At 45.2% G+C, this 24,762-nt stretch overlaps 1 protein-coding gene across 1 annotated transcript; it reads right to left on the reverse strand.

Annotated features, from left to right (window-relative positions):
- Nucleotides 1-2,594: 2,594 nt before the first annotated feature.
- Nucleotides 2,595-22,829, reverse strand: FAM83F (family with sequence similarity 83 member F). Its single transcript, XM_069807182.1, has 5 exons — nucleotides 22,278-22,829; nucleotides 18,314-18,481; nucleotides 10,723-10,844; nucleotides 9,440-10,152; nucleotides 2,595-4,565 (listed from the first exon to the last, which is right to left on the reverse strand). Exons 1-5 carry the CDS (start codon nucleotides 22,731-22,733, stop codon nucleotides 4,501-4,503), a joined length of 1,524 nt encoding a protein of 507 aa, XP_069663283.1. The 5' UTR covers nucleotides 22,734-22,829; the 3' UTR covers nucleotides 2,595-4,500.
- Between the last annotated feature and the right edge of the window lie 1,933 nt (nucleotides 22,830-24,762).

Genomic DNA, 24,762 nt, shown 5'->3' on the forward strand with positions numbered 1-24,762 from the left:
AAACACTGAAAGAAAGACGAGGATTTTGTTTATTGCAAATACTTTTTCGTGTACCTTAATGCCCAAAAGTAAACTAGAGGCTGAATTTATTCTGAAACATGGTCAGGAATTTTAAAACAGGCTTTTGTATACACAAACAAAGGGAGCATGGGAAACAAGAGCTTGGGAGTTACTTAAATGTCAAGGATTACATTGTACCAGGTAAGACTGAAATACAGCAGAGGGACTCAGTTTCATAAATGAAATGTCATTGCTGATGGGTACAAATTATGTAAGATGGAAAGGGAAACAGTGGTGGCACTTTGTCAGATGCATTTATAGCTGCAGCAAGATACAGGTCAGTTGCAAAGAGAGCGGTAGTAAAAAATAAAGCAAGTAAAGAAAAACTGAAGTGGACATCTGCTACAGCCTACTCCAGCAACGAGAAAGCAGGAATGAATTAGTCTCTCTCAAGGTACTCAAAGCCACAGGACACTGTACTTGCAGGGAATTTAGCTGCTCACACATCTTTTAACAAGCACTGCCAAACATTGGCTAAACATGTTCACATGTTACACAGAAACCTGCTCTAATCCAGACAGTACAGGTTCTTGACAAATAAACAAGAAAAATCCCCCAAACCCAGGAACTGTAGCTGAGAAATTAAAAGCGACACCAATGAACAAACTATCTGAATGTAACATAGCAAAGAGTTTATTTGTATGACTTAGAAAAGGTCTCTGGAATAATTCACTGGACACATATACATGAAATATAACAAATGCATACCAAAAGAAACCCAGAAGGCACACATTCAGCCAAGAGGCTCATTCAGAACCACTTACCATTTCACACCAGAAAGAAAGAGCTGTGAATTCCAGCTTCATTACTCTCTGTCCAAAACCAGGACTGCAAGCGTAGGTACGCCACACAGGCCAGCAAACCTGGGCTGACAAGCCAAAGAGTAAATGAGATCTGGAGAACAGGCGTCCTCTTAGGACTGTCCAGGGTCAGGACGCAGATGCCAGAGAGCTAATCTTGTTCTTTAAAATAGCAACAGAACAACAAATGTCTCCCATCTTTCCCACCCCCTTGGGAGGTTAGTGACTTGGTTGCAGGAGGTGGCATCTTGGGCAAGGACCAAATGATAGCTTATCTGATGACTGCTGTAGGTACTGCTGTACTTCCAGCCTCCGCTAGCAGACTTCCAACAGAATTCTTAACCACTGCTCCTTGCCCCTCTGTCCCCCAGCACCATCCACCACATTTTATCTGGAGAGTGACAAGAGATTGATTTTACAGGTCACAGCCTCAAGTTTCTAGCACTCATCAAGAACCACAATTAGCAAAACTAGTCAAAATAAATGCGGTCACCTCACCCAGACTCAGATCTGTTGCCATAGGAGCAGCCAAATAGTCCAAGTTCAGCTGATCTTATCTTCAGGGAGGAACAAGTTCCACCAGAGTCTGAAACATCCACTCTGGATCAGCAAGGCTGCATGCATCCCCAAAGAGTCACACTGAGTTTAAGGAGCAGATTCATATCATGCAAGAAGGCAAGTTTGCTCTCTCAAATTAAGTCATTAAACAGTGCGTGATAAGCTTAAGGAATTCTACTAGCCCCTGGAGTCAAGGCATGAGACTTCTGTGACAGGGGAAGGAATTTAAAAACAAGGGAACACTACCTTTCAGCAACTGGTGTGGCAACGAAACAGAAGACAAACAGATGAGAGACTCTCTGGAAAGGAGATCCTGTTAGTTGACAAGGTTAAAGTAAAGCACTCTCACATCTGTCACAGGAAAGAGAAAGTAAAGCATGCTAATAAGTAAGCACAGAAAGAAAGGAACAGCAAGTGAAATCAGCCTCTCGGACTATTTGTGAAATCACTCCACCCAAGATGAAGCAACAAAGACATAAAAACAAAGAGATAGAGGACTTCCTGGAAAACCTGACCATATATATCAACATGGTACTAATTAGTTAATTAACCTATTGCACAATTAAAAAATAAATAAATATTTTAAAAGTCTGGGAGAACAAGGAAGCACCAGATGACAATGATCCTATCAGAATGAAAAGTGGAACAATGTTGGCCTGATAAACTTATCTCTGATCTCTGCTAACAAAGTGAAATAAATACAAGGAGAGAAAAAAAATCTCCCAAACATCTGGACAATAACGGAAATATGGCAAAATCAAGCCATTTTAGACATCCCTACAAACAAACAGTGAGTAGCTTTTGGCACACGAGCTGTACACCTGAAGCCAACAGGATAACTCATGTATTGTTACTTCTACATCCAAGTGATGGTGTCATTTCCAACACCTCTTTTCTCCCATTACCAGGAACAATTTTATAAAACACTGCTGATAATAGGAGCTGACAGACCCAGCTGTAAAAGTGCAGCTTGTTCCCAGAAGGCTATATAGAATAGCTATATAGAGTAGCAAGCATTTAACCCACCAAGTGAAGATGAGTATGTTTAACAGAGGGCAGACCACCTTTGGTATTTTAGGGTCTCAAGACGTTCTGCAGAGTAAACGCAGAGCAAAACAGAGCTGCTTGCCATTCAAGTTAAATAGACTTCCAGGAAAGGCAGTTAATCAACCATCAATCAATCAATCAATTGCATTTTATCGCCAGCTACAGACAGCTGTTTCAATGTAACAACCACTACGGCAACCCAGCACCTGGAATAGTCTTTGGAACAGCTTGTTCTGTGTTGGGAGTGCAGCAGTTGCCTTTGCTGTGAATTTCTTGTGTAGTGAAAAACCCAGTTTCTCTAAACAAGAGAGATGTTTTTCTGATGTCTGAATGGTTCTTTTGCAAGTAGGTATGTTAGTTTTCAGGTGACTACTTACAATTAGGATTTCTTTTTCTTGGGTATCACAAGAGGGCTTATTTATGACAGCAGAGTATGTAATTTAGATGGCAAGAAAGCAGAGCGAAACATCAATCCACACACTGAAGAAATAAAAACAACCTGCTTCTCCGCTTCTCCACTCTGTTAGTGGGTAGAATTGGAAAAGGGCCAGTGAACAAGAGGACAGAGGTGTCAATCAGGTCCCATATAATGAATAGCTACATATACCATGAACCTGCAACTTGGAAAACGTGATGATATATATGATACAGGTCTGTAAAATCACAAGTGGCAAGGAGACAAGGAATAGGGGTGGTCATCACTCCACCTGACAGTGGAAGAATTAGGGTCACTCGATGAAATCATCAAGAAAACCATTAAAACAGCCTGGCAATGGTTCTTTTTTCATACCACACAATGAACTCAGCGTTCATTGCCACAGAACACTGTGGAGGCCAAAAGTAGAGAAGGATTTTTAAAAAGGGACCAAGTGCATTCATTAAGGCCAGGTCCAGCAGGAACTGCCAGTTCAGAAAGTCCATAGACTGCTGGGACAGTGTCAGAGAAAGACCTCTGTATACAAGTTTATATTTTGTGCTACTGTGATCACCTGTTACTGGCTATCCTCAGACACAGGATAGCAGATTAGATGGCCTTTGGTCTGATTGCATGCAATGCTTCTTACGGATCAAAGCTCTTGATTTTGACATGATTTAGAGTTTGGAAAGGTTAACTTGGAAAAAAAAAAAAAGGAACATTTGAAAAGCTTGTATGCCTCCTCTGCTTCCTCTTTCAACCCTCAAAGATGTGCTCCTTAATCATTCAGTTTCCATGAATGGTAAAGTATTGCTGAATTAGGAACAAACAGGATTTTGTAATAGCCACTGAAGGCTGCATTATTGCTCCCAGATCTGCCCAGTCCCCCTTATAAGGCATTTCTTCTGACCTAGTCTCAACTGCAGGTTAAACATCCCCCTATATTCCATTTTTTGTCTTTACTACATTCTTGCTAAGTCACTTTGTTTGGCTGCTATATTTATGACATGAAACAGTTCAGATACTAATCTGTTGGCCTCTGCTAGCTAAACCCTTCTCCCAGACCACTCATTTCTGTGTGGATAAGTGACAACAGGAATCTACAGGAAGACTCCTTGTGGACAAAGGATTGCTACGCTGTCTCTAAACATCCTTATTTCACCCAGAATTTGCCACTTCGATTGGATGTAGCCTTCCAGCCAGTCAGACCAATACATTTCTGCAGTGCAGTAGCATAAACAATGCAACACAGTGATTCTGAGTCTGCAGCTAGACAGACTGATGTAGCAGCACAAGTAAGTCAGAAATCTCCTGCATTTATCTGGACACAGAGTGAGCTCTGAGACCAGTCATCACAGTTGTTTTTATATATAAAATATGTGTGCACACAGACATGTGGACTAATACATTCATCGCTAACCCTCATTTAAGGGACCAACCATCCAAAGTCTACGCTTCACCCAGTAAATGTGCTTTAACTGGGGCTGCCAGGTGCATCCAGGACTGCGCAGTGGCTTTACAGACCACTGCGTGAGGATATGGCTGTAGGTTCAAAAAATCAATCAAGAGGTTACTGTTCCAGCTTGTTCAGTCTTCAGTTCTCCAGACAATCCTTCCCAATCAAGATAACACACAGGTAGATTGTTTGTTTTTATCGCTCGTGGTGGAGTTTGGACCCACGTTACCTGGAATGAAAAGAAATTAAAGTAATGTTAAGTAAATAAGACCTGGATAAAGTTTGGACTTACACTTCAGTCCTCTCTTGTTATTTACGATACACCTTTTGTTAGACCTACATTTGTCTGCACTGTCTCGTGGTTTTATTTCCTACTACTGTGAAATGAAGAGACATTAAAATAAGAGCAAATTCAGCATATACTGTGGAGAAAACCACTGGAGAAGTATTTCCAGGCTTTGGCCTGTACCCAGGCGAGCTTCAGTGGTACTCTCAGGTCCCAGTTGGCACTGAAAACCAGTCTGGCTATGACTTGGGTGGGAGGTTTTCCAAAGAGTGAGGTATGAAAAAAAAGTCAGGTCATCTCATCCATTTGATCCCCACATACATTCTCAGTAGAGGTTTTTCACGTCCTGTTTTAAACATCTCAGGTGCCAGTATTTCCGCCATTTCCTTTGCAAGACAAATCCTGAGGCCTCAGGGTCTCTCACTTAAGTAGCACAGTATGCTGCTTCAATTTTTTTATCATCTTAATTTTTTTTTCATTGCTCACTCTATGGATTCCTTCTGCTCCCAGTATCTGCACTTTTCAATGCTTGCACTGCTGTCTGATCTCCTCCATTACAGCCAGCTGTTGGTCTGGATGCCCTGGCGTATTTTTTTCCAGCACTGTACTAAAGTGTGTTTGCAGAGGCTTTTGCAAGGAAGGGAACTCGTCTGAGCTCAGCAAGGCTTACGTGACCTATAGCCCAGGGCAGTACCTACCGAGAGGGACTGCCCTGTGAATGCAGTCACTCTGAACAAGGGCAGACCCCACTCAGGTATTTGTACAGAAGGAACGTATACGTGCATCTCCCGAGCAGTGGGAGCCAGTGGCCAGTACGGAGTGAGAACAGGGAGGGAAAACTGCCACAGATCATGGTGACATGCCTCTGAGAAGTCTCAACCTTGCTAAGATGAGGGAGCTTTCAACCCAAGCACTGTCTCTGAACTGGGCTTCAAGTGAATAATTTTTCATGTCACTCTCTTGCTTGTGGGTATTTGATCAATGTTTTCCTCACCCGTAGGTGATGGGGAAGAGAAGAGCTCCCTCCTCTCCCCCTCCTTCTCTCCACCTTCTTCCACACTGCAACTCCTTGATATCCACGTGGGAGGCTGCACTGCAACCTGCCCCCACTTGTGTGGCTGCTCTGTATGCTGCTGCCTCCTCCCCACACCTCCCCACGGCATTTCATTCTACCTCCTCTCCCCCCTTTGCCCCATTCTGTATGTTACTACTAAGTTTATCATTACTCCTGTCTCCTCACCACCCCTGCTCCCCTCCCTGTCTGTATCACATTCAAGACCCTCGTGTTTACTTTCTAAAGTGTCTGTGCTCCTCTGCTTAATCTCAGCTCCCAACTCCTTTATTCTTCTCACTTTCTACTCGTCTTCTGACCTTTTTCTACAGATCCTGCTATAGTTAGAGCAAACACCCTCCTTGTATATACCCAACAACGTTCCCTTCTTTCTCTTTAGAAAAGAGGTTGAAAATTCCAGTTACCACCTGCCCATGATCCCATTTCGGCTGAAAACCACTGGTGGTAACTAAGCACCTGTTCCTGCGGTATTGCTGTGCCCAGTGTAAATCCCATTTCTCGCTGCAAGAAGCACCCAAAACTGAAACACAAAATCCTGCTATTCAGTATGTGTTCTGCAACCAACACTCACGAGGAGTGAAGGCCGATGTACGGAGCAACTCAGGATAGCAGACCCTTCTGAACAAGCCCACTTTGCTTCTTGTGGGGGAGAAAACAAAACAAAAGGGCAGCGCCTTCCAAAGGCACACAGCTTTCAAACCCTTGCAGTATTTCCCAGAAAGTGCACACAGACATCAGTGTCTTTGCTGATCACAGTCTGCCCAGCAGCAGCTTAAAATTAACAAGATTCTGGTCAGGTTCAGAGCTGCTGCTGTTGTGTTCCTGAGCGGGCAACAGAGAAATTCAAGAGTTGTGTCAATTTGATGATGTGGTTTAAGAAAACCTCGTAAGACAAAGCACAGAGTCCATGCAGTCTGCTAGGACAACGTGTCAGGATGTTAATTTGGACACTTAGTTCGGGACATTACTATCTGTAGCCCTTGTATTTTCCAGGCTCCCAATCCTGACTTGTAGGTATCCTTTTCTAGCATGTAAATACTGAGTCAGATTTTCAGCCTCTGTCACAGAACGCACTTGCATCGCTTCTCAGTTCAGATTCTCTTCATCACCATCTACTCTTACAAGACTGAACCTGACCTTTAGCCTGCTTGAATAATGTCTTTCAATTACTCTGCGAGCTACTCGGGGTGTAGATCTGGTCTCTCTATGCGTTTGCAAGGTGGGATGTGTCTCTGTGGTATGACAGAATTAATAGTGACTTTGGAGGATGTGTGCACAGGCAGGCCCACAGGGCTTAAGTGTGCTGTTTAATCTTTACAAAAGGTAAGGGCAGCTATTTCAAACTGTGAAGCTCTGAATAATTGCATCCTAACCTGACTGCATACCAAGCACCTTCTCCCTCCTTCATTTCCACTTCTTACCTCCCTTCTATCACCCAGAGTATCACACTATCAGTTTTTACTAGTCCTGCTCAAAGACAAGTTAAACTTTAAAACTCAGTCCTACAGTTACCCAAGAGCAAAGTGCCTCCTATTTTTATCTTGAAGCTGGAACTCTATTCCATGCCCATGTTCAAGAATTTTTTATTATATCCTAATGAAGCATGCACTACTGATCAAGTAGCTGCAGGATCTTCTGGGTAACTCATTTTTTTTCCTCTTCCTCATGAGTGTCCCTCTTTCTGCTGTGCCCTCTACCATCTCTGTTCACATGCCACTTTGGGACCATTAGACTAGAGCAGCTTTCTCTCAAGAACGGTGATTCACTTCAAAAGCAACACACAAGCAGTGATCTTCCTCCAGCCTTTTACACCACCATACTTCAAAAGCTGTGGAGTCTCCCATTGCCACCACGAACAGGCGTTAACAATTTGCATGAAACAAAAAAATACTTGCATGGACTCCTTGGAAAGACTTAGCAGGTCAGGAAGAGCCCAGCGGGAAGGCTGGCATGCTGGACCTCTGCGCCTTCCCTGCACTTGTTCTCAATTCTTCCTTGCCCTTTATTGAAAGAGGTGGCAGCCCTCAGGAAGTAGCAGTAGCAATAAATAAAAGCTGAACATAATAGCATGATAGTGTCTTCGTGGAAATGGTCCAGACCAAGCATCAGCCTGTCTGGCACGGATCCACTGTGTTAAAAGGCACCGGGACATCCCTGCTGCCCTGACCGTGCAATGCCCCAGAAGGGCGCAGTGCCCCACTGCTCAACTAGAGACATCAATCTCTCTCGTGCCTTAATCAGGGCCTAATTTCATCACGACATTGCGGGAATGGCGGGCTGTCTGCTCTAAAACAGCTGACAGTGAGAAGCGTAGGGAATCGCTGATATTGCAAAGTGCTGACAAATCAGAGATTACACAATTCTGTACTTCTGTCACTAGAGGGTAGTGCAAGCCCTCAGGTCCATGCCTCCGGGAGGCAATGCCCATACATCTCCCCAGAGGTCTTCACTGGGTTTTTTTCCTGGCTCTGAGGAGTGGGGCCCAGCAGCACATACTGCCTGTGCACAAGACATAAAGTGATTTGGAGAGAGGACCTCTTTAGGCCAGGGTTTAATTCTGCCTCCCCAAATCCCAAATGCACATCCTAAAATGGGTCTACTATAGTCTTAAATAAACTATCCATGCCTTCTTACGGTTCCTCTCTCCTGTGTTCATTTAGCATTTTTGAGCCTGTCCTTCATTCAGCCAGAAATATTTCTAAGAACCTAATCAATCACTGTTGTTAACCTTCCCAATACCTTGCTTTTCTTTTTGGTCTCAGGAGAATGTCTTTCCATTACACATCATGGCAGTCTCAAGGGAATTGAATCTCTCTACACCTGCATTTCACATTCATCAGAGCACAGAATGGTCTCTGGCCAGACAAGTTGAGGAGAAATTTTCTCACTGGAACTAGTTTATTTTCCTGCTGGCACAAGATGTATTCACACGCAGCGCAGCTCACAGAGAGGAAGACAACCTGGCTGAGTAGTCCATAGATTTACTCCAACCTGACAAACCATCTAAAACATTGGGAAGTTAGGTATGAACCCATAAATTGGGAGAAATCTGTGTCATTTGTGTCTTCAACCGGATGAAGCCTTGGAAGGACTTAGTGAAAATATCAAACATGCATTAGCAAAGAAAGTAAAGTAGAGATCTAGTACTTCTCCATAGCTTCTATTTTTGTGACCTTCTCTCCCATTTCAGAAGGTGATAAAGGAGCAAATTAAAAAGACTTCCACCCTCTCCTCCACTCCTTGCCCCCTCACCTCAACATAAACACATTTTCCTCTCTTCTCCGCCAGTAACTTGTCACAGTAAACACATTTGCCTAAACCCCAATGAGGAAAGGAGGGGTTTACACTGAAAATCTGTCTGCACCCTGCTAGCCACTACAATAGTGAACATACTGCTGCTGTTTCTTAGGGCAGTTCACTTCATGACCAGTACACACAACCTGTTTTACACAAGGAGACATTTGTCTTTCTCTCCCTTTGTCCCATACCCGCTCGCTGAGAAGTATGAGAAAACATTTACATGAGAAGTACCAACTTTACAATAAGACTGCCATTAAATTGCCTTCAACTTAAATTGCCTGTATCGCTTGATACAACTTCAACTCTTCTTTGATCCTGCTGCTTTTATTATAGAGGAATTAATAGGATCTACTCACAGGTGCCTATATTAAATATGCTTGCACCAATCAGCCAAACTCAGAACAAGGGACACAGAAGCAGAATGTGCTGGTAGAAGAAATTTTACCTGAGATGCCTCCAGTGCTCCGAACACTGGCATGGCCAATGCTGAGCCGCTCATATTCCAGTTTCATGTTTCCAAGGTCTTCTGCTGAATGTCCTTCACTGGCAAAAGAATTGGCCTCTATGCTTGAGCCTGGAGACCGTTTGGCCTTGCGACTGAAAAGCCCACTGGCAAACCGTTTTCCTTGCTTTGAGTTGGCCTGTGCATCTTCTTTCTTCACATCACGAATAGACTCTCTGGATTTGGATTTATTTTTCAGGTCCACGTGGAGCCGGGAGAACAGTTTCTGAGGGCTCCGATTCAGCTTGTTCAAGTTCTCCAGAGGTGGATCAATTTCTGGGAACTCCTGCTCCAATGTGACTAAGTCATTCAGAAACTGATTTAACCGCTTCTTTGACTCACTTGTTTCCTCCTTTTCCATGTTCCCCTCATTATCCTGCCTGTGCCGTGAAGCCCAGAGCATCATATCACCACGGGTTGCCCCTGCCACTAAACCATACTTGGGGTTAATGAACTTCCGAGCCACGGTGGAGGAATGAAGGCCTGGCTTCCCAATTCCAAGAAGGAATGGGTTAGCAATACCCAGTTCCCTGTAGAAATTAACTTCCTCTGAGATGGCATAGAGCTCACGAAACTCAACATCAAACATCTCCACATGCTGTCCTGTCAAGACTAGCAGGATGTTTCTGTCAATGTGGGATGAACTCCATGTGAAGCTAAGAGTAGGAAACAGAACCAGCATTAGATTTTGGGGTGCATACTTGACACAGCCCACCAAATAACATCTAAGACACTACATGGGAATATGTAGCATTGTGCCATTTGCCCATATGCCCTTGCCAGGGTGGGTCAGGATAGATACGTGAAGCTCTTTATTATTGTTCTTTGTTAGGCATGCAGATCTGGAAGAAAAGGCCCTAAAACTCTGAAGGACAGTTTACCCTTTTAAAAAAGCCTGCATCAACAGGAGGATTCTCCACGCTGAAAACCTCGCTGAAGAGAACTGAGTGCAGTGGCTGGTGGGGAGTCCTTGCAGACCACCACCTGATGCAGTGTGGAACTCTCTCTGGCCCACTGAAATGGCACGGGCATGTTCTGTTCTCTCAGGAGCAGCTTGTGCTCTGTGCCACCTTCCCTGTTGTCCCACCCCAATTTCTACAGATGCCACACAGATTACAGGGGCTGGGATAAGAAAGGGAATGACACGGGAAGAAGACTCTCAAGCAAAGCCACAAGCCATTCTTTATGCAAAGAACGTAGCTTTGCCTTAAGCAAGAGCGACCCACCTGTATGATCCAGTGGCCACCTTTTCACCATCCACCATCAGGAATCGGGATGCCAACGTGCCTCTGATCTTCCCTGCTGGCATGTAGAACCCAACTCCTGTCACAGAACGTACGCGGATATTCTAACAGGGAGGTGACAAGACAAAATGTCACAATAAATAGGGCAGAGAATTAGGTGATTGCCAGCTCCAAGTCTTAACATGTCACTCACATTATCTCACTACTTCTGGGACTACAGCTCATTTTGTATCAGCCACCAGAAATCAGAAGGGCTGCAGAAAGGAAAGCATAGTGCTGTAAGACCTGTTGTCATCCCCTGTCTATGCGAGTCACTCCCCTCCATCAGTTTATAGCCCTGTCCAATGGGTCAGCATCTTTGTGACACTGCCTGCTGTCTTCAGCTATTCATCTTAGCCCACTGGCAAGACAATGCTTTCAAAATCAAATAATCCTCCACCTCCAGTCCTGTGCTGTAGCTCAGAAGGCCCAGCCCAGGTCAGGGGAATGAATCAGAGGAAGTTCTGAGTAACGCCTGCACTCTCTGAATCCTGATCCCTATTCCACGGCACTCGTGAACTCTTCTCCAGATTACGTTAGCAGGACCACAAAACCAAGGAACTTTGCAACACCTGTGCAGCGCAAAGGACACAGTTGCTTGGAGGGTAATGTATGAGACAGGTCTATATTAGGTTCTTTTTGTGCTTGTGTTCTGATTCCTAACAACACATGGCTTGACAAAGCTGGGCAAATTAGAAGACTGGACAATTTAATTATTACAGAAGAGAGGAGGAAACAATTTTATTGCTCAAAAGATAGATGTTTCCTGTCTGTTATAACAAAAGGAGAACCCTGACCTTCATCATTTTGCTAAGAACCCCAAATAGTTACAGTGTCCACCCAGATTCCTCACTGTTTAACGGAGAGTGGAAAAACACAGAACTTTTTTTGAACAAAAGGAGTAGGATAAGTGTCTCTACTGATGTCTTGAATAGATCAGCAAAGAAGAATTTCTGAAGAAGGGGAAGGAAAAACTTTTCATGAAATGAATGGAAGTAGTTAGAAAACGATAGTACCTCTCCCCAAACCTCCTGTCTCACACCCTTTGGCCAGGAAACCTGAAAATTATAAAACAAATCACTACAAGGCACAGAGAAAACACAGGTTTAAGGTTACATGATTTTCAACAACAGATGTGTGCCTGCACTTACTGTAAGGATATATTTGCACGCTGGACTGAGTGTTTTTCTGCTCATGGGTCCCGGCTGCACAAGGCTGAATTGCCAAACTGTTTAACATGAAACACCCCGCCCCCAAAAGTCCAAAAGCATTGTCAGTGTGAGTTTAGAGCAAATGATCTTGTTGCTCTGACACAGAAATTTAGACCATTTTCTTCATTCCACCATCTGTTTCTGTAAGAATTCTTTAACAATGAAAAGCTAAAAGGTATTGTGATCTGTAGTAATAACTCCAGGGTTGGGAGTCAGATAGTCCCAAGTGTAATCACAGTTCTGACACTATTCATCATGCTATGATGTTCTGGGAACGCCAATTCACCTTTGTCTCATTCTTCCCCCATCTGCAGAGCAGGAGAATCATGAGGATTTGGCTAATGCTAGCACAGCCTCAGATCCCACAAAGAGCTAAGTCCCATTATTATAAACCTCACTGACAGCTTAAATATTGATAGGCTATAGAAATCAGCATGCAGGAACGAGTGATTTTAAGAATGCAGATTTCCTTTAGAAAACAGTTTTCTGAATATAACTCTTACCTTTGGAATCTGCTCCTATTTCCCCCACTAAAATACAGCAGTGGCAGTACAAATTCTGACTAACAGTAACTGATGATACTACTATTTTGCATTCATCTATTGCTTGGTCTGTCTGGAGTCCTGTGTGGGCATTAGCTAATTAATGCTCCCAACACTGCTGAAAGTATTATTACCCTGTTTTAAAGATGAGGAGCCTGAGAGAGAAAAAGATGAAGTGACTTGCCCAAGGCCTAGCAGTGAGTCATGTGTGGGGGATGCTGAATGCAGGTTGGGTAGAGCACAGGAGAAAGGGTGCCCTTTCCAGTATTTAGAATAACATTTGTAGTTGGCTGGCTGATCAGCTGAAATAATTTTTTTTCTTTGCTGAGTAAAGTTGGATGTGGGATTTGCCAAATCATGGAATACTGACTGCAAGTTTCAAGAAAGACCTCTGTTTTTAAATCGTTCAACAGCTCTGACACCTTATGTAACTTTGTGAATCAAGAAGTATCAGCCTGTGTGAGCAGAAAGTTCCTGAGCATGTAACAAGTTTGGATTTTATTGTGTTTGTATGTTATATCACCTTCTTTTGCTGTAAAGAAAGCACGTCTGAATTTCTGCATTAACTGAGCTACACGTAACCCTTAGAAAGGCACAGAGGGGATAGAACCAAACAGCTGAACACATAAACCTCCTTGAACAAAGTAGGCACCAGAGTGCATAAATACATCTTGAAATGCAGAAAACAAGCACAAAGTCATATAAACATCGAGTCACTCAACAGGTTATTTGTATAATGTTTTCTGCCTTGAAGGATCTTGGAGCATTTCTAGACTGATATATCAAGTTGTACAGAGGAGGAGCAAGCCTGGGGTCACGTATTGAAGACTACACAACAACAGAGGAAAGACAAGTATAAATGAGGTGAGGCTGCAGCCAGTAGTAACAAATATTTGGGGTAGAGTACCAGTTATTTCATCAGATAGAAGTGACCCCTCCAGATCTGTACTGTTGCAGAAGCCTGCTTAATGGTTGTCATAATCTGGCTTATGGAAGCTGCAGTCTGCATTAAATTTCCACATTTCCTTTGCACAGGCTTGCACCACTCCTTGCCACAAGCAGTGACTAATGTCTCCCTGGCAGCAACTTAATATGGACTGGTAACAGTCAAGCCTGACAGAGCATCCAAATGCAAACAGTGAAGGAATCAGTCTTTCTTGCTTTATTGTGATGCACTTTTAAACCTCACCCTGAATCCATAGAAAGTTAAATCAGACCCAGTTTAGAAAGCCACTAATAGGTTGTGCTGTGACTGACGCTTAGTTGTCACTTGACAGACCTGGGCAGTAGTGCTCACAGGCTGGGATTGAGGAGGGGGGTACACGAGACAGACCCTAACGGGAAGCATTTGAAGTACCTCCACCAGGGAATCCTGTGTGTTCCTTCCCTCTTAGAACAACCGCTGATATGTATGCTGCAAAGCAAGCAGGGATCTTTATTTCAAGTTGGGATGGATGGCATGAACAACCTCGATAAACTAACAGATGTAAAACAGATTAAGGAGAGGCAACAGACCAAAGCAGTAGCTGATAGGTGACAGTGATTCAACAGTCCCTTCTATTGATCGTGTTTTTCAAAATGTGGAGATCCGCTTTCCGCTGTCCCTGGAAAAATCAGATTCTTTCAGTCAATAGACTCTGGTGGGGTAGCTCCTGTCCTTTGTTCTCTCATCCTACTGCTTCACCTAAGCACAGGGCTGAGGGGGAGGCCCCAGATATCCGTTATTTCCCACTTTAAAATCCTAGATGAAGGTACCACAGAAGGGGGGAAAGAGGAAGAGAGAGATGGGATTCATGTGGAGAGGACCACAGTAACAACAGTAAAGGAACTTTCCTTATTCCTGGTCTGCAAGGTTCTCATTTCTGGTGATCAGACCTCCAGGTCTGAGATGGGTGGTAGGTGCTCGTCTTACACAGGGACACAAAAGCAGCCACAATCTGGAAGCAGCCACCAAATAATGCTGGGAAATACTGTGGACTTATCCTGTGTGTTTGCCCTGAACAGTTTTGGAAAAGGCATGCTTGTTGACAAAACAGTAAAACTCGGAGGTATTCAAGTAGAAAAGGATGGAATGCAGGTAGCTGGACCTGGCCTGCCAAGGTCATTACTGGGTATTACTCATTTGGGTCTTTGCAAAAAGAGAGCCTTGTACCCCCATTTTCAAAAGGTCACAAGCAGCCTAGAGGACTTCTGTAACAGACAATTAAAAAACCAACAGCATTGTATTACATTACATTCAGCTTCACCCCCACTTGAGTTAGGAATCAGTGAGGAAAGACATGAAATACTGAAATGAACTTCCAAAAATGTCTTTGGCAGAAACTTCTAAGAATTCCTGGAGTGAGGGGAGGAACTCCTTACATGTTGGGAAAATTGTAAAAATTAACATGAAGGTGAACTTCCTGCAGGTAACTAATTCCCTAGGCTTGCCTGGAGCTCTAGCTGAACTCCCCGTCTTTGAGCAGGAGCGTCTGTTACTGGGGTCTTGGTTAGCAGAAGCATGGGGAGAAAGAGAACTCACCTAAAAACTGGTGAGAACCCTCACCCTCAGGTCAACAAAAAGAGGAATTTGTGGCGCTATGAGTTTTGTATCTATGAGAACTTTGATTCGTTGTGATCTCTGAAGAACACTCTTTGTGTCAAACATAACAGAAGTCTGGCAAACCATGTCCTGTAGACTCAGGAAGCCATATGACTCATACACACAAGACATGCTCTTACTAACATCCCAGGATGAATATGATGATGGTTGAATTTAAATGCATTTCTGGTGATCTCTGGCCTTCAGACAAAAATTGAGGTTTTCTCATTTCATGCTTGGAGTCAGTAAAGACGTTTTTGTCTTTGCAGAGTGAGGTTCTGTCTTCCTACAGCAGTTTCCCTCCTGTGAGACTGTCAGCAGATCCTGATACCTTGCCATCTCAAAATGGCACCATAGCCAGGAATTTTGTGAGAACACCTACTGCTGTATGTAGACAAATGGCAAAATCCAGTGTTAACAGTAAATCTCCCTGGATTAGGACTGTTGAAGTATTCACTCTGTATTGGATGAACAGGGCAATGGAAGCAAAAGGGCAGGAATCACAAAACAATCTGAGCCCATGGTAGTGTTTCATCTCTCTCTCTCTTTCCCTGGGGTCAGAACTTGCCTCAAAACTGAAAAGTTAGAACCCACATTGCTGCAACGTTCTGAGAAAAAGCCGTCCTGTAAATCTTGCACAAGCATTCTGAAGGAAAGGTGGGAAGAAGGGCAAGAAGTAAGAGTATGCAATTCCGTTGCTGACAAACTGTGGCCTACTGGTGAAAATCTTTTAGAAAAAAGCAAAATGGTTACGCAAAAAGACAGTGTAAGGAGACAATGTTTTCCCTGTTGCTGAAAATCTGTAGGAGAAACTCAGACAGCAAAGCAGATATCAGGAGAATGATGTCATAAATAAGAAATGGGTGAATGAAAGAGAACTGCACTAGAGTTTCTTGTTCTTCCTCAGCAATTCCAAATTCCTCCATGATCAAGCAATGTGAGACAAAATGATTCTGCCTGAACAAGACCAGAGGCCCAGCTTGCTTTCTTGCTTTAAATCTGGGTCTTCAACACTAAAAGTTCCAAACAACCCTCGACCCATTACATCAATGAGGTGAGGGTGGGGGGAGTCCTCAAGGGGAAGCCTTAACCTTGCTTGAGATTCCTTGGATATCTAAAGCCTGGTGTCAGGGGAATCATTATGTGATGATTTCTGCCATACTGACCCAAGCAGCAGCATAGATACACCCAAGGCAGCCCTGGGCAGAGTACTCAGAGGCCATCTTCCCTGAGAGGCAAATGACCGTTTCCCCTTACAGGAAGACTCTTCCCAGTCCTTCTGTAGTACCATAGACAGGAATAAACTGCACTGACCTTAACAAGATTAACTAAAGCCTTAGCCACCCTGGAAAAGGAATACAACAACCTTAAGGGGAATTTAAGGTACAGTATGAGATAGCTGGGAGAAGAGGGGGAAAAATTTGAAGGACAGCACTCTGTGGGCTGGAGCTTGGCAGAAGAGTGAACAATTAGGTCAGAGAAGGATGTTAAAAAGTTCTCAGTGGACATCCTTCAGCCCAGCTTGTATTTGGACTTTTTTTAGCTGAAGGAGTCTAATGAAAAACATAGCAAGGGCTGCTGTGAAAGAAGGGAAGCACAGAAGGGACACAGAAGAATTTTCTCCTGCTTTTGATGGCATCAGTTCGAACTCTGCCTCTTTGGAAAGGGTAACGCAAGTAGGCTGCTGCAGGACCTAGCCACTGCTGTAGCATGTCGCTGTGACAATTGGTTTTGGAGTATAAAGTCTGCGTAGATACCTATGGAGAAAGAGGTAAGAGGAAAAGCAGAAGGGGACTGCTTACTGTTTAAAGATGGAGAAGGCAGACAAAAAGGAACTCATCTCTCCAGTACCACTGAAAGTTTTTCTAAAATGCCAGGGCATCTTTTCATTCACTCTATCTAGGAGTTAAAATATGCAGTACTGAAGGCATCATTCCTGCACATGATGACACGGTGAGAAGAGTACTGGGAAACAGGTACCGGAGCAAATGGAACTGCTGCTGTGATTTCACAGTTCTGTAGCAAAGAGGTTTGAGCCTAGGCCACAGAATACCCCTGAAGCTTGAAACAGGTCTATTATAATGATGTCTGTGTCTTGCTTTCAAAGACACCAGAGGAAAGAAACTTCCATCTCTGTTTTGGAGAAAGATGAGAAAGCTGCTTGGCTGGATGTCTTTTTTGATGAAGTCCAGAAACTCAGAGCAGAGTGGAAGTTTGCAGGAGCACTGTTCAGATATATGCAAGTCATTTTCATCCAGATTTAAGATGGTTCTCCTAAAATGGTTAATATGAGCCTCTATAATCCTCAGAGCTTTTTGAGTTTTGGTTGTGTTTTCTTTTAAAGTATTAATTGAGTATTTATGGAAGATCTGCCCTTCCTCCAGGCAAAAAGGCACCCCCACCCCTCCTGCTGCTCAGAAGAACAGTTGGATCACAAGAGGGGTGAGTCTGGAATCCCATAGATGATTGTTTCCTACCTAACAACTTTTTCAGTATTTGGAACAAGTCTGTAGTAGTGACAGTGACTAAAAAAACATTAAAAAACCAAGGAATACAACACTAACTCTAAACACACAAAGGATTTCAGGCTGTGTGTAATGTATTGAGATCCTACTGAGGCTGATTCTGCCAGCCAAGCTAGGCTGACGACTCCGCTGTGCTGCATGCACTATATGAAGGCATACTCTGACATGGAACTGGGGAGCAGCTATGCTCCTCAGTCCTTTATGTTCTCAGGCAAAGGAGGACTATAAGCATATTCACTCCCAGATGATTACTGCTGGATAGGAAAGTCTTGATTTCACAAAGTATATGTGTTCTATAACTGGGATCCATGCAGACAACAACTCAAAGAGCTACTCTGGACTCTAGTTTGAATCCTTGCATGGGAGACCCACAGGAATTTCCTCAGACAATTTTCTTCCCAAACAGGAATTTTTAGGTCACAAGAGCCAAGAAACTACATAGACCCCTGTCTCAGGTGAAAGGCAAAAAATCCAAATCTTTCCTTTCTCTTTCTTTCGGTATTAGCAAGCCACTCTCTTATCCCTCTATGTCCCATCAACCCCTGTCTAAGTGCTGTGATGTGACTTGTACGGAGGAAGAGATGTGTTTTTCTGTCCAAGTGAGTTCCAAGATTCATTACAACCAAAAAAGGCCACTGACCTGCAGGAGATAGTGGTTCGTACTGAATATCTTACCCGGATCTGCAAGTCACTGAGGTCAAGGCATCTGCACATTTCCAGAAAGAGCTTCACACTCTCCTCATCTAGGATTATATAGACTGGGATCCAGCGCTTGTAAGCTGCATCAACAATATCACGGAAGATGTCCCGGTCTGTAAATACATCCATGACCACTGCAATAATCTGGAAACAAGAAGACAGTAGACAGACAACTGAATAAAATATTAGGAACTGAAAGGGAGGCCCATCACACTGGTGCAAAATAAAGGAGAGCACTGATACCAGAATATGGAGGAGGACGATACAGGGGAGACAAAAGTACAGGGATGTACGTGCCCAAGCACTACCAATAATCTTGTAATTTTCTGGCTTGGCTCCTGCTGCACTTTGGAATGAACTTAATAAACGTCTTTGAGAGTTCTCCTCCTTCTAGGGGAAGATGACTTATTTCAGCAGCCTGAGGAATGCCAAAGCCAAATACCTAGTTTTTCCTCGGTATTGTGAAACTTTCGTTGTGTCTGTAAGGATCCACTTAAACAAAGAAGAACAATGAAAATAGATTGAAAAAGAAGAGTGAAAACCACAGCTCAGCTCTAACACTTAATCAGAAGGTGAGTAATGGAAGAATGAATGTGCAGAGGAATCGGGGCCTGAATATTCAGCCATGGTGCATAGTGCAGACAAGAATTTTATTTTCCTTTTTTTCCCCATTCCCTGTGAGAAGTCTGCTCTCAGGGCTGGCTTCCTGAGGAATGTCTTATGGAGCTCAAACATAAACACCTCATATTTGCCAGGAAGGGACTGGAGTGTGTGCTCAAGGTTTGGAGGCAAAATCATCATTCCTTCTCTTCACGTGTACGTTTTTTCTGGTATAAAACTAACCCCTCTTTCCAGGCATAGATTTTACATAAAACCAAAAGGTTGCACTGACGTGACAGACAAGCCTGAACATTCATAGGATGAATAACAACAAAACCAAGAAGGTTATGGGCAACTGTAATGCTGATCTCTACATGTTTTGTCTTTCCCTTTCTGTATCTTTTACACCATTAGAAATATCAATTCACTTTTCTGCCTGAAAGAGTTATTCTCCCCAACATTTGAAAGGTTATGAATGAAGGAAACTACTGTTTTCCTAGTCCCACCGAGAAACACCAACTTGCCAGGTCAGAGCTCTCATGCTGACGGTATGCTGGGAATAGAGTTGCCTAAATTTTAATTTTCCAGGCGCTGGGGTCACAGTGACGAGTCAAGCTCTGCTGAGGATGGCGCATACAGGTGTGAATGGAGCTGAAGACTGGATCAAACAGTAGGATTTTCTTCACTTGAAGTTTGGAAGAGGTGCAGCTCACGTTGCAAGAGCCCCCTATGGAAGGGGGAATAATTCCCAGCAGAGACCTCTTTCCTTTGAAAAATGCCCTTGAACAAATTGCTTTTGGGAAAGTGACGCCACAGTAAATGTCCCCTACTGTGTTTGCTGAGTCTCTGCTTATACAGCCAACAACAACCAACACATCTGCTCCGTCAGGCTCCGACTGTTGACAGTGCTTACACAAGCTTTTCTTTGTTAGAAAAAGAAAAAAAAGAGCTGACATCATTGCGTTTATGCTCATCATTAACATGTAGTTTCCTGATATAGGTGAACTATGGTGGAGCTACATTATATTAATAGTAAGTCCCTCAATAACTTCTGCTAGGCAGAACTGGATTTCAGGTCCAGCCTTGGTTCTTGATTCCCAGCACAATGCAGCAAGATGCAGCGAATGTTACCAGAACCTCTGAAAATTAGAATACAGTGAACTTGTGCCACTTTATTCCTGAACAACTTCATATACAGGCAGATTATAATTTAAGGCATGAAGAGTTCATGCATTAATTCAGGCCTGTTATGCTCCCCCTCCGCTCCACACACTGTGGTATGGACGTAGTTATTTAGGAGCAGGAATGCCAGATAATATTCATTTGAAGTAAGAACACCCACATAAGGACTTGATCAAGAATAGACAGCAGAAGTGTGAATTTGTTTTCTTTCCATCCTCTCCATTTGCAATGAGTGCAATGACTGCAGAAATTACACCACATCCTGGACAAACCATTAACTGTTAGTACTGGCCTTGCAATATGAAGGGATGGTTCCCTCCAGGCTTTGGGGCCCTGGGTCAGTTCAGGCTTCTTTGCAAGGCTGTGGACTAAACCCATGAAAACTGCAGTCCTGTACAAAAAGCAGATGAGCTGCCTTGCAAATGGCACTTCCAAGCCAGCAAAACGTGCAGTGGGCAACCCCTGTCATTACGTTAGTCTTCTTGAAGCCCTGCCACAGCTGGTCACCTGTTAAGATTGCCTAGGAGAGCTCCCAAACACAGCAAGTGAGAGCATGAGTGTCTACCCCTGCAAGAGGTTTTCCCCATTCCTCTACTTATCCTATGGATTATAAATTTATCTATAGGACCCATAGGTGTGCCTAGCTCTTCATAGGTATTTGAAGATTGGCAAGCATTAACTTGCCAATCTCATTGCGGCAAGGTAGCTTAATTAACATATGTTTGTAAAACACTGATGATAAGCCACCCACAGACATGTGCCACATATTACTAGCATCTGTTTAGACACCCCCCCCCCCAAAAAAAAACCCAAACCAAACCCAACAAAACCCCACTCTCTTCTGCTGAATGAAAAGCTGCTACCTGGAGACTTTTTTCCCAGGGCCAGCTCACTTGAACACAATTGGCATAGTTATCTATGAAAAGGACCATTAAACACTCAAATGGCTGTTAAATGTGAAACCACCTTTGGGCTGGGAGGGGCACAGTTCATCCAGTCAGTGAAAAAATGAAAATCTACAAAGGAATTAATTACTTTTAGGTGCCAGGCACAGCTATCAAAAAGTGCAAAATTTCCCAGTCCTTGCACAATCTGTAGAGGCATTTGCAGCAGCGCAAAGAGGATGTGAAGTCGCACTAAATCGGAGTGTAAGGATTTTACAGCTTCTGGTTCTTCTATACCACTGATAACACCAGTCGCTGAACAGGATTATGGGGTGTGCACGTATTTGTGCGAGCAGGGAGCTGAGGAGATCACCCGCTGGATTAATGCCTCTCTGGAAAGCTTTCTGTGTTTCCCAGCTGGTGGATGGCGGGGGGGGCAGGGAGCAGGTGGAGGAGGACATAACTGCTGAGTTAGAAAGCTGGAAAACAGAAAGCAGCAAAACTAAGAGCAGGAATGAGGTCTCCTACGCTGTTACCCCCTTTCCGCAGGAGGGATGTCAGCTCTGAAGGGGATCTTTTCCTGGGTGGTGTTCCCTGGAAACTTCACTCACACCTCGAAGAACCTCGTCATTGCCCCCACCTCTTCAACGCTAAGCCCTCGTAGCATCACGGCTGGTTTGTCTTCCTCCCTGAGGTGCCCTGTCACCACTAACAATCCTTTCCAGCCAAAGATAAATAGGAGGAGCAGCCGCATATTGTCTGGACTCTGGCTGCTTGCAGTCCAGGCTGGACGGTGTTGAGACCGCAAAGAATAAACCCAAAAAACACCACCCCTTAAACAAGCTCACTGCCTTGTGTTTAACTAGGGCTACCTGTACGTACAGGAGGGGTGGCTGTAACAGCACCACGAGCCGCCTTCCCCTGAGCCAGGGAATCGGACTAGGACAGGACAAACTGAAACATAGGTAGAAAAAAACCAATTCGGGGGGTGGGTGTGCAGGGGTTTAACCCCCTCCCGGGCACCAGCTTTGGCAAACCGTAACGTGACCGGCAACAAACCGCCGGGAAAGCCCTGCCCAGTGGATGCCGACCGGGGCGTCCTCCCGCTTCGGAGGGAACCGGCGAGGAAAGCCCCAGCGGTGGTGGGGTCTCGCCTCCCTTCCACCCCGGAATCCCCACCAAGCCAGGTCCTTTGCCCGGGCTCCCCCCGGTGCAGAAGACGCGGAGGGGTGTCCCGTCGAGGGCAACCACTCGGTGTGGCGGCCGGGCCCTACCTTCTGCGCCTGCTGGATCATCTCCCGCACCACCTCCTTCAGGTGGGGCGAGCTCTCCTCCTTGCGCGGGTGCGTGAAGAGGGCCACCCGGCTGATGCCCCGGTAGAAGGTCTTGTCGGTCCAACCCAAATCCAACGGGGGCACCTCCGTGTCCGAGCGCTCGGGCCAGTAGGCCAACGAGAGGGTCTCGCCGCCGGGTCCCCGCGCCGCCTTGCCGCTCTCCCGGGGGTCGTCGTATCCCCGCCAGCCGCCCCGCAGGGCTTGCAGCTCATGGCTGGAGAGAAAGTCGTGGAGCTGCTCCTTCCTCAGGGCCTCCCGGTAGGCCGCCTCGCCCCGGGTCACCAGCGTCTCCAGGGCCCGCCGCTGCTCCTCGCTGTAGTAGAAGCGAGCCTGGGCCTCCGTCACCTTCTCGTTGACGTGCGACTCGTCCAGCAGAAGCACCTGGGATTCCGCCATCCCGCCGGCGGGCTACGGAAGGCTGCGGAAGGAGGGAAAAGCGGAGCCGGGACCGCCTCACCTGGCCTGCCCCAACCCGCCCTGACGGGTGGAGCGGCCACGCCGCCCTGCGCCGGCCGCCCCTCGCGCTCCCCTGGGGACGCGGCCGTCCCCTCTGTCCTACCCCTCTCCCACACACGGGGACACGGGTGGGCTCCCCCCCCGCCGACCCCGGCATGGCCGGCAGCAGGGGTCCCTGACCACAGTGCTTGGCGGAGAACCCAAGCCCGGGCCGCGGGTGTGTTTTGGCGTGCTAACGCAAAAATCTACTTGAAAGGGGTTTCCCCGCCTTTCTTCAGGCGTGGCGGACACCTGAGGGGCGCGAGTGGGGAAAGGGGGGACGGGACGGGACGCGGGCAGACGGACCACGGCGGCCGCAAGCCGTGGGGCCGCCCGCTGCGGCCGGCTGCGAGCCGTCCACTCTCCGAATCCGCTTACAGAGCGGCAGCAGCAGCTCAGCGACCCCCAAAAAGCGGGAGGTGGGTTCCCTGCTTACAGGTGGGACGAGGAGAGAGCGATCTGCCCCGAGACCACACCAGGCTGGTGTCAGAGCTGGGAATAAAACAACCCCACTCCCAGTCTCGGGCTGGGAACGTGAATAAATACCCCCGGCCCGACACTCGTGTCCCAGCTGAGAGACTAGGGGCTGTAATGTTAAATTACGATTTTTTGCGTGGTATGCGAGAGTTGCTAGGGGCCCTAATCAAGATTCAGGCCCCGCTGCGGTTTGCAGTGCGTAGGTACACAAAGGATAACAAGCCGTGCTTCCCCGTCAGCCCAGGGACAGAGCTGGCAGGGATGAGCAAAGAAACGGGGGTAAAGGCAAGGCAGTGGTGAAATACAAACATTCAGAGGCATTTGCAGTGCTTTACATATGTGATTAGCCCTAAGTGCTCTCATGCACAAAAAAACTGTAGGAACAGAGCTGCTCTTTGTCTCCTCTCTATAAGCAATTGCCTCCGCTCAGTGTGAGTTAGCTTAAAAATCCAAGGATGAGGTGGGGCACCGGAGCTCATCCTGTGCTGTTCCTCTCCTTTAGGTAGAAGGGAGTATTTTAGTATTCCAGACTTTCATCAATAGCTTTTCCTAGCATGAAATTCACTCAAAATTTGAAATTACACTTTGCAGAGGTCTACTCCTCTGCCTACCAAGTCCTCTTTAAAAATTAATTTCAATATAGGTTCTTTTTTTAGCCTGATTTCCAATGGAAATGAGGCTTACGTGGTCATGGTGTTTGCATCTGTCTGCCTGTCTGTCCATCTCTCTAATAACTTTTGAACCCACTGGCTGATTTTGAAAAAAAATTTGGCAGAAGCATAATTACATCCCTAGAGATTTTGTGAAAATAAATGGCCTGATAGCAAAAAGAGACCCTATCACAGGCCCCAACAGGAAAAGTTACAACATGGGTTCATGCCTGATTAATTTCAGATATTCCATAAAAGTGAAAACACTAATAAGTGCCTGATCTGTATGAAAAGCTTCAGATGAAGTTTATGCCATCTTAGACACCCTAGTCAATCAACCACAACACACAAATACACAGGAGATACGGCTTTGTTAGTTCCAGTGCTCACTAAACTACTTGGTGTGGTCTGTTTTTGTTTTTTTTTTTTCTGTACCAGAGGCTGCCATCAGCTCTGCTATTTCATGTGTGGCTAAATAAAATCTCTTTAATCCTAGGTGCTCTATTCATTCGTAGCTGCACAATGTAATCCTTTGTGTTCAGCTAAGGCTCCCACATGAAAGCAATAGTAGGTTCACAAATATATGTTTAGTTTTATATTTAAAAGCAAGCGAACATTTCCCACATCCAAGTAAAAGCAGCAGAGATTTTTCAGTTTGTTGTGATGAAATGTTTAGCCCACATCTCTCACTCTAAAAGGCAAAGTGTTGTCTGTGTGTTGATACGATAAATAGGGGCAAGGAGCTGTGCAAAAGCTGAGAGAGACCCTTTCCCAATGCATGAATGTGTCCCGTCCCCCCCTCC

Source organism: Haliaeetus albicilla, chromosome 19 (assembly GCF_947461875.1).
Source record: "Haliaeetus albicilla chromosome 19, bHalAlb1.1, whole genome shotgun sequence".
NCBI classification, from domain to species: domain Eukaryota; kingdom Metazoa; phylum Chordata; class Aves; order Accipitriformes; family Accipitridae; genus Haliaeetus; species Haliaeetus albicilla.

Coding starts and splice junctions, on each gene's coding strand:
- FAM83F (XM_069807182.1), bottom strand. CDS start 22,733: ATGGCGGAATCCCAGGTGCTTCTGCTGGACGAGTCGCACGTCAACGAG. Junction 18,482..22,277: donor TGATCCAGCAGGCGCAGAAG/GTAGGGCCCGGC, acceptor TCTTGTTTCCAG/ATTATTGCAGTGGTCATGGA. Junction 10,153..10,722: donor GTGGCCACTGGATCATACAG/GTGGGTCGCTCT, acceptor TCCTACTCTTAG/CTTCACATGGAGTTCATCCC.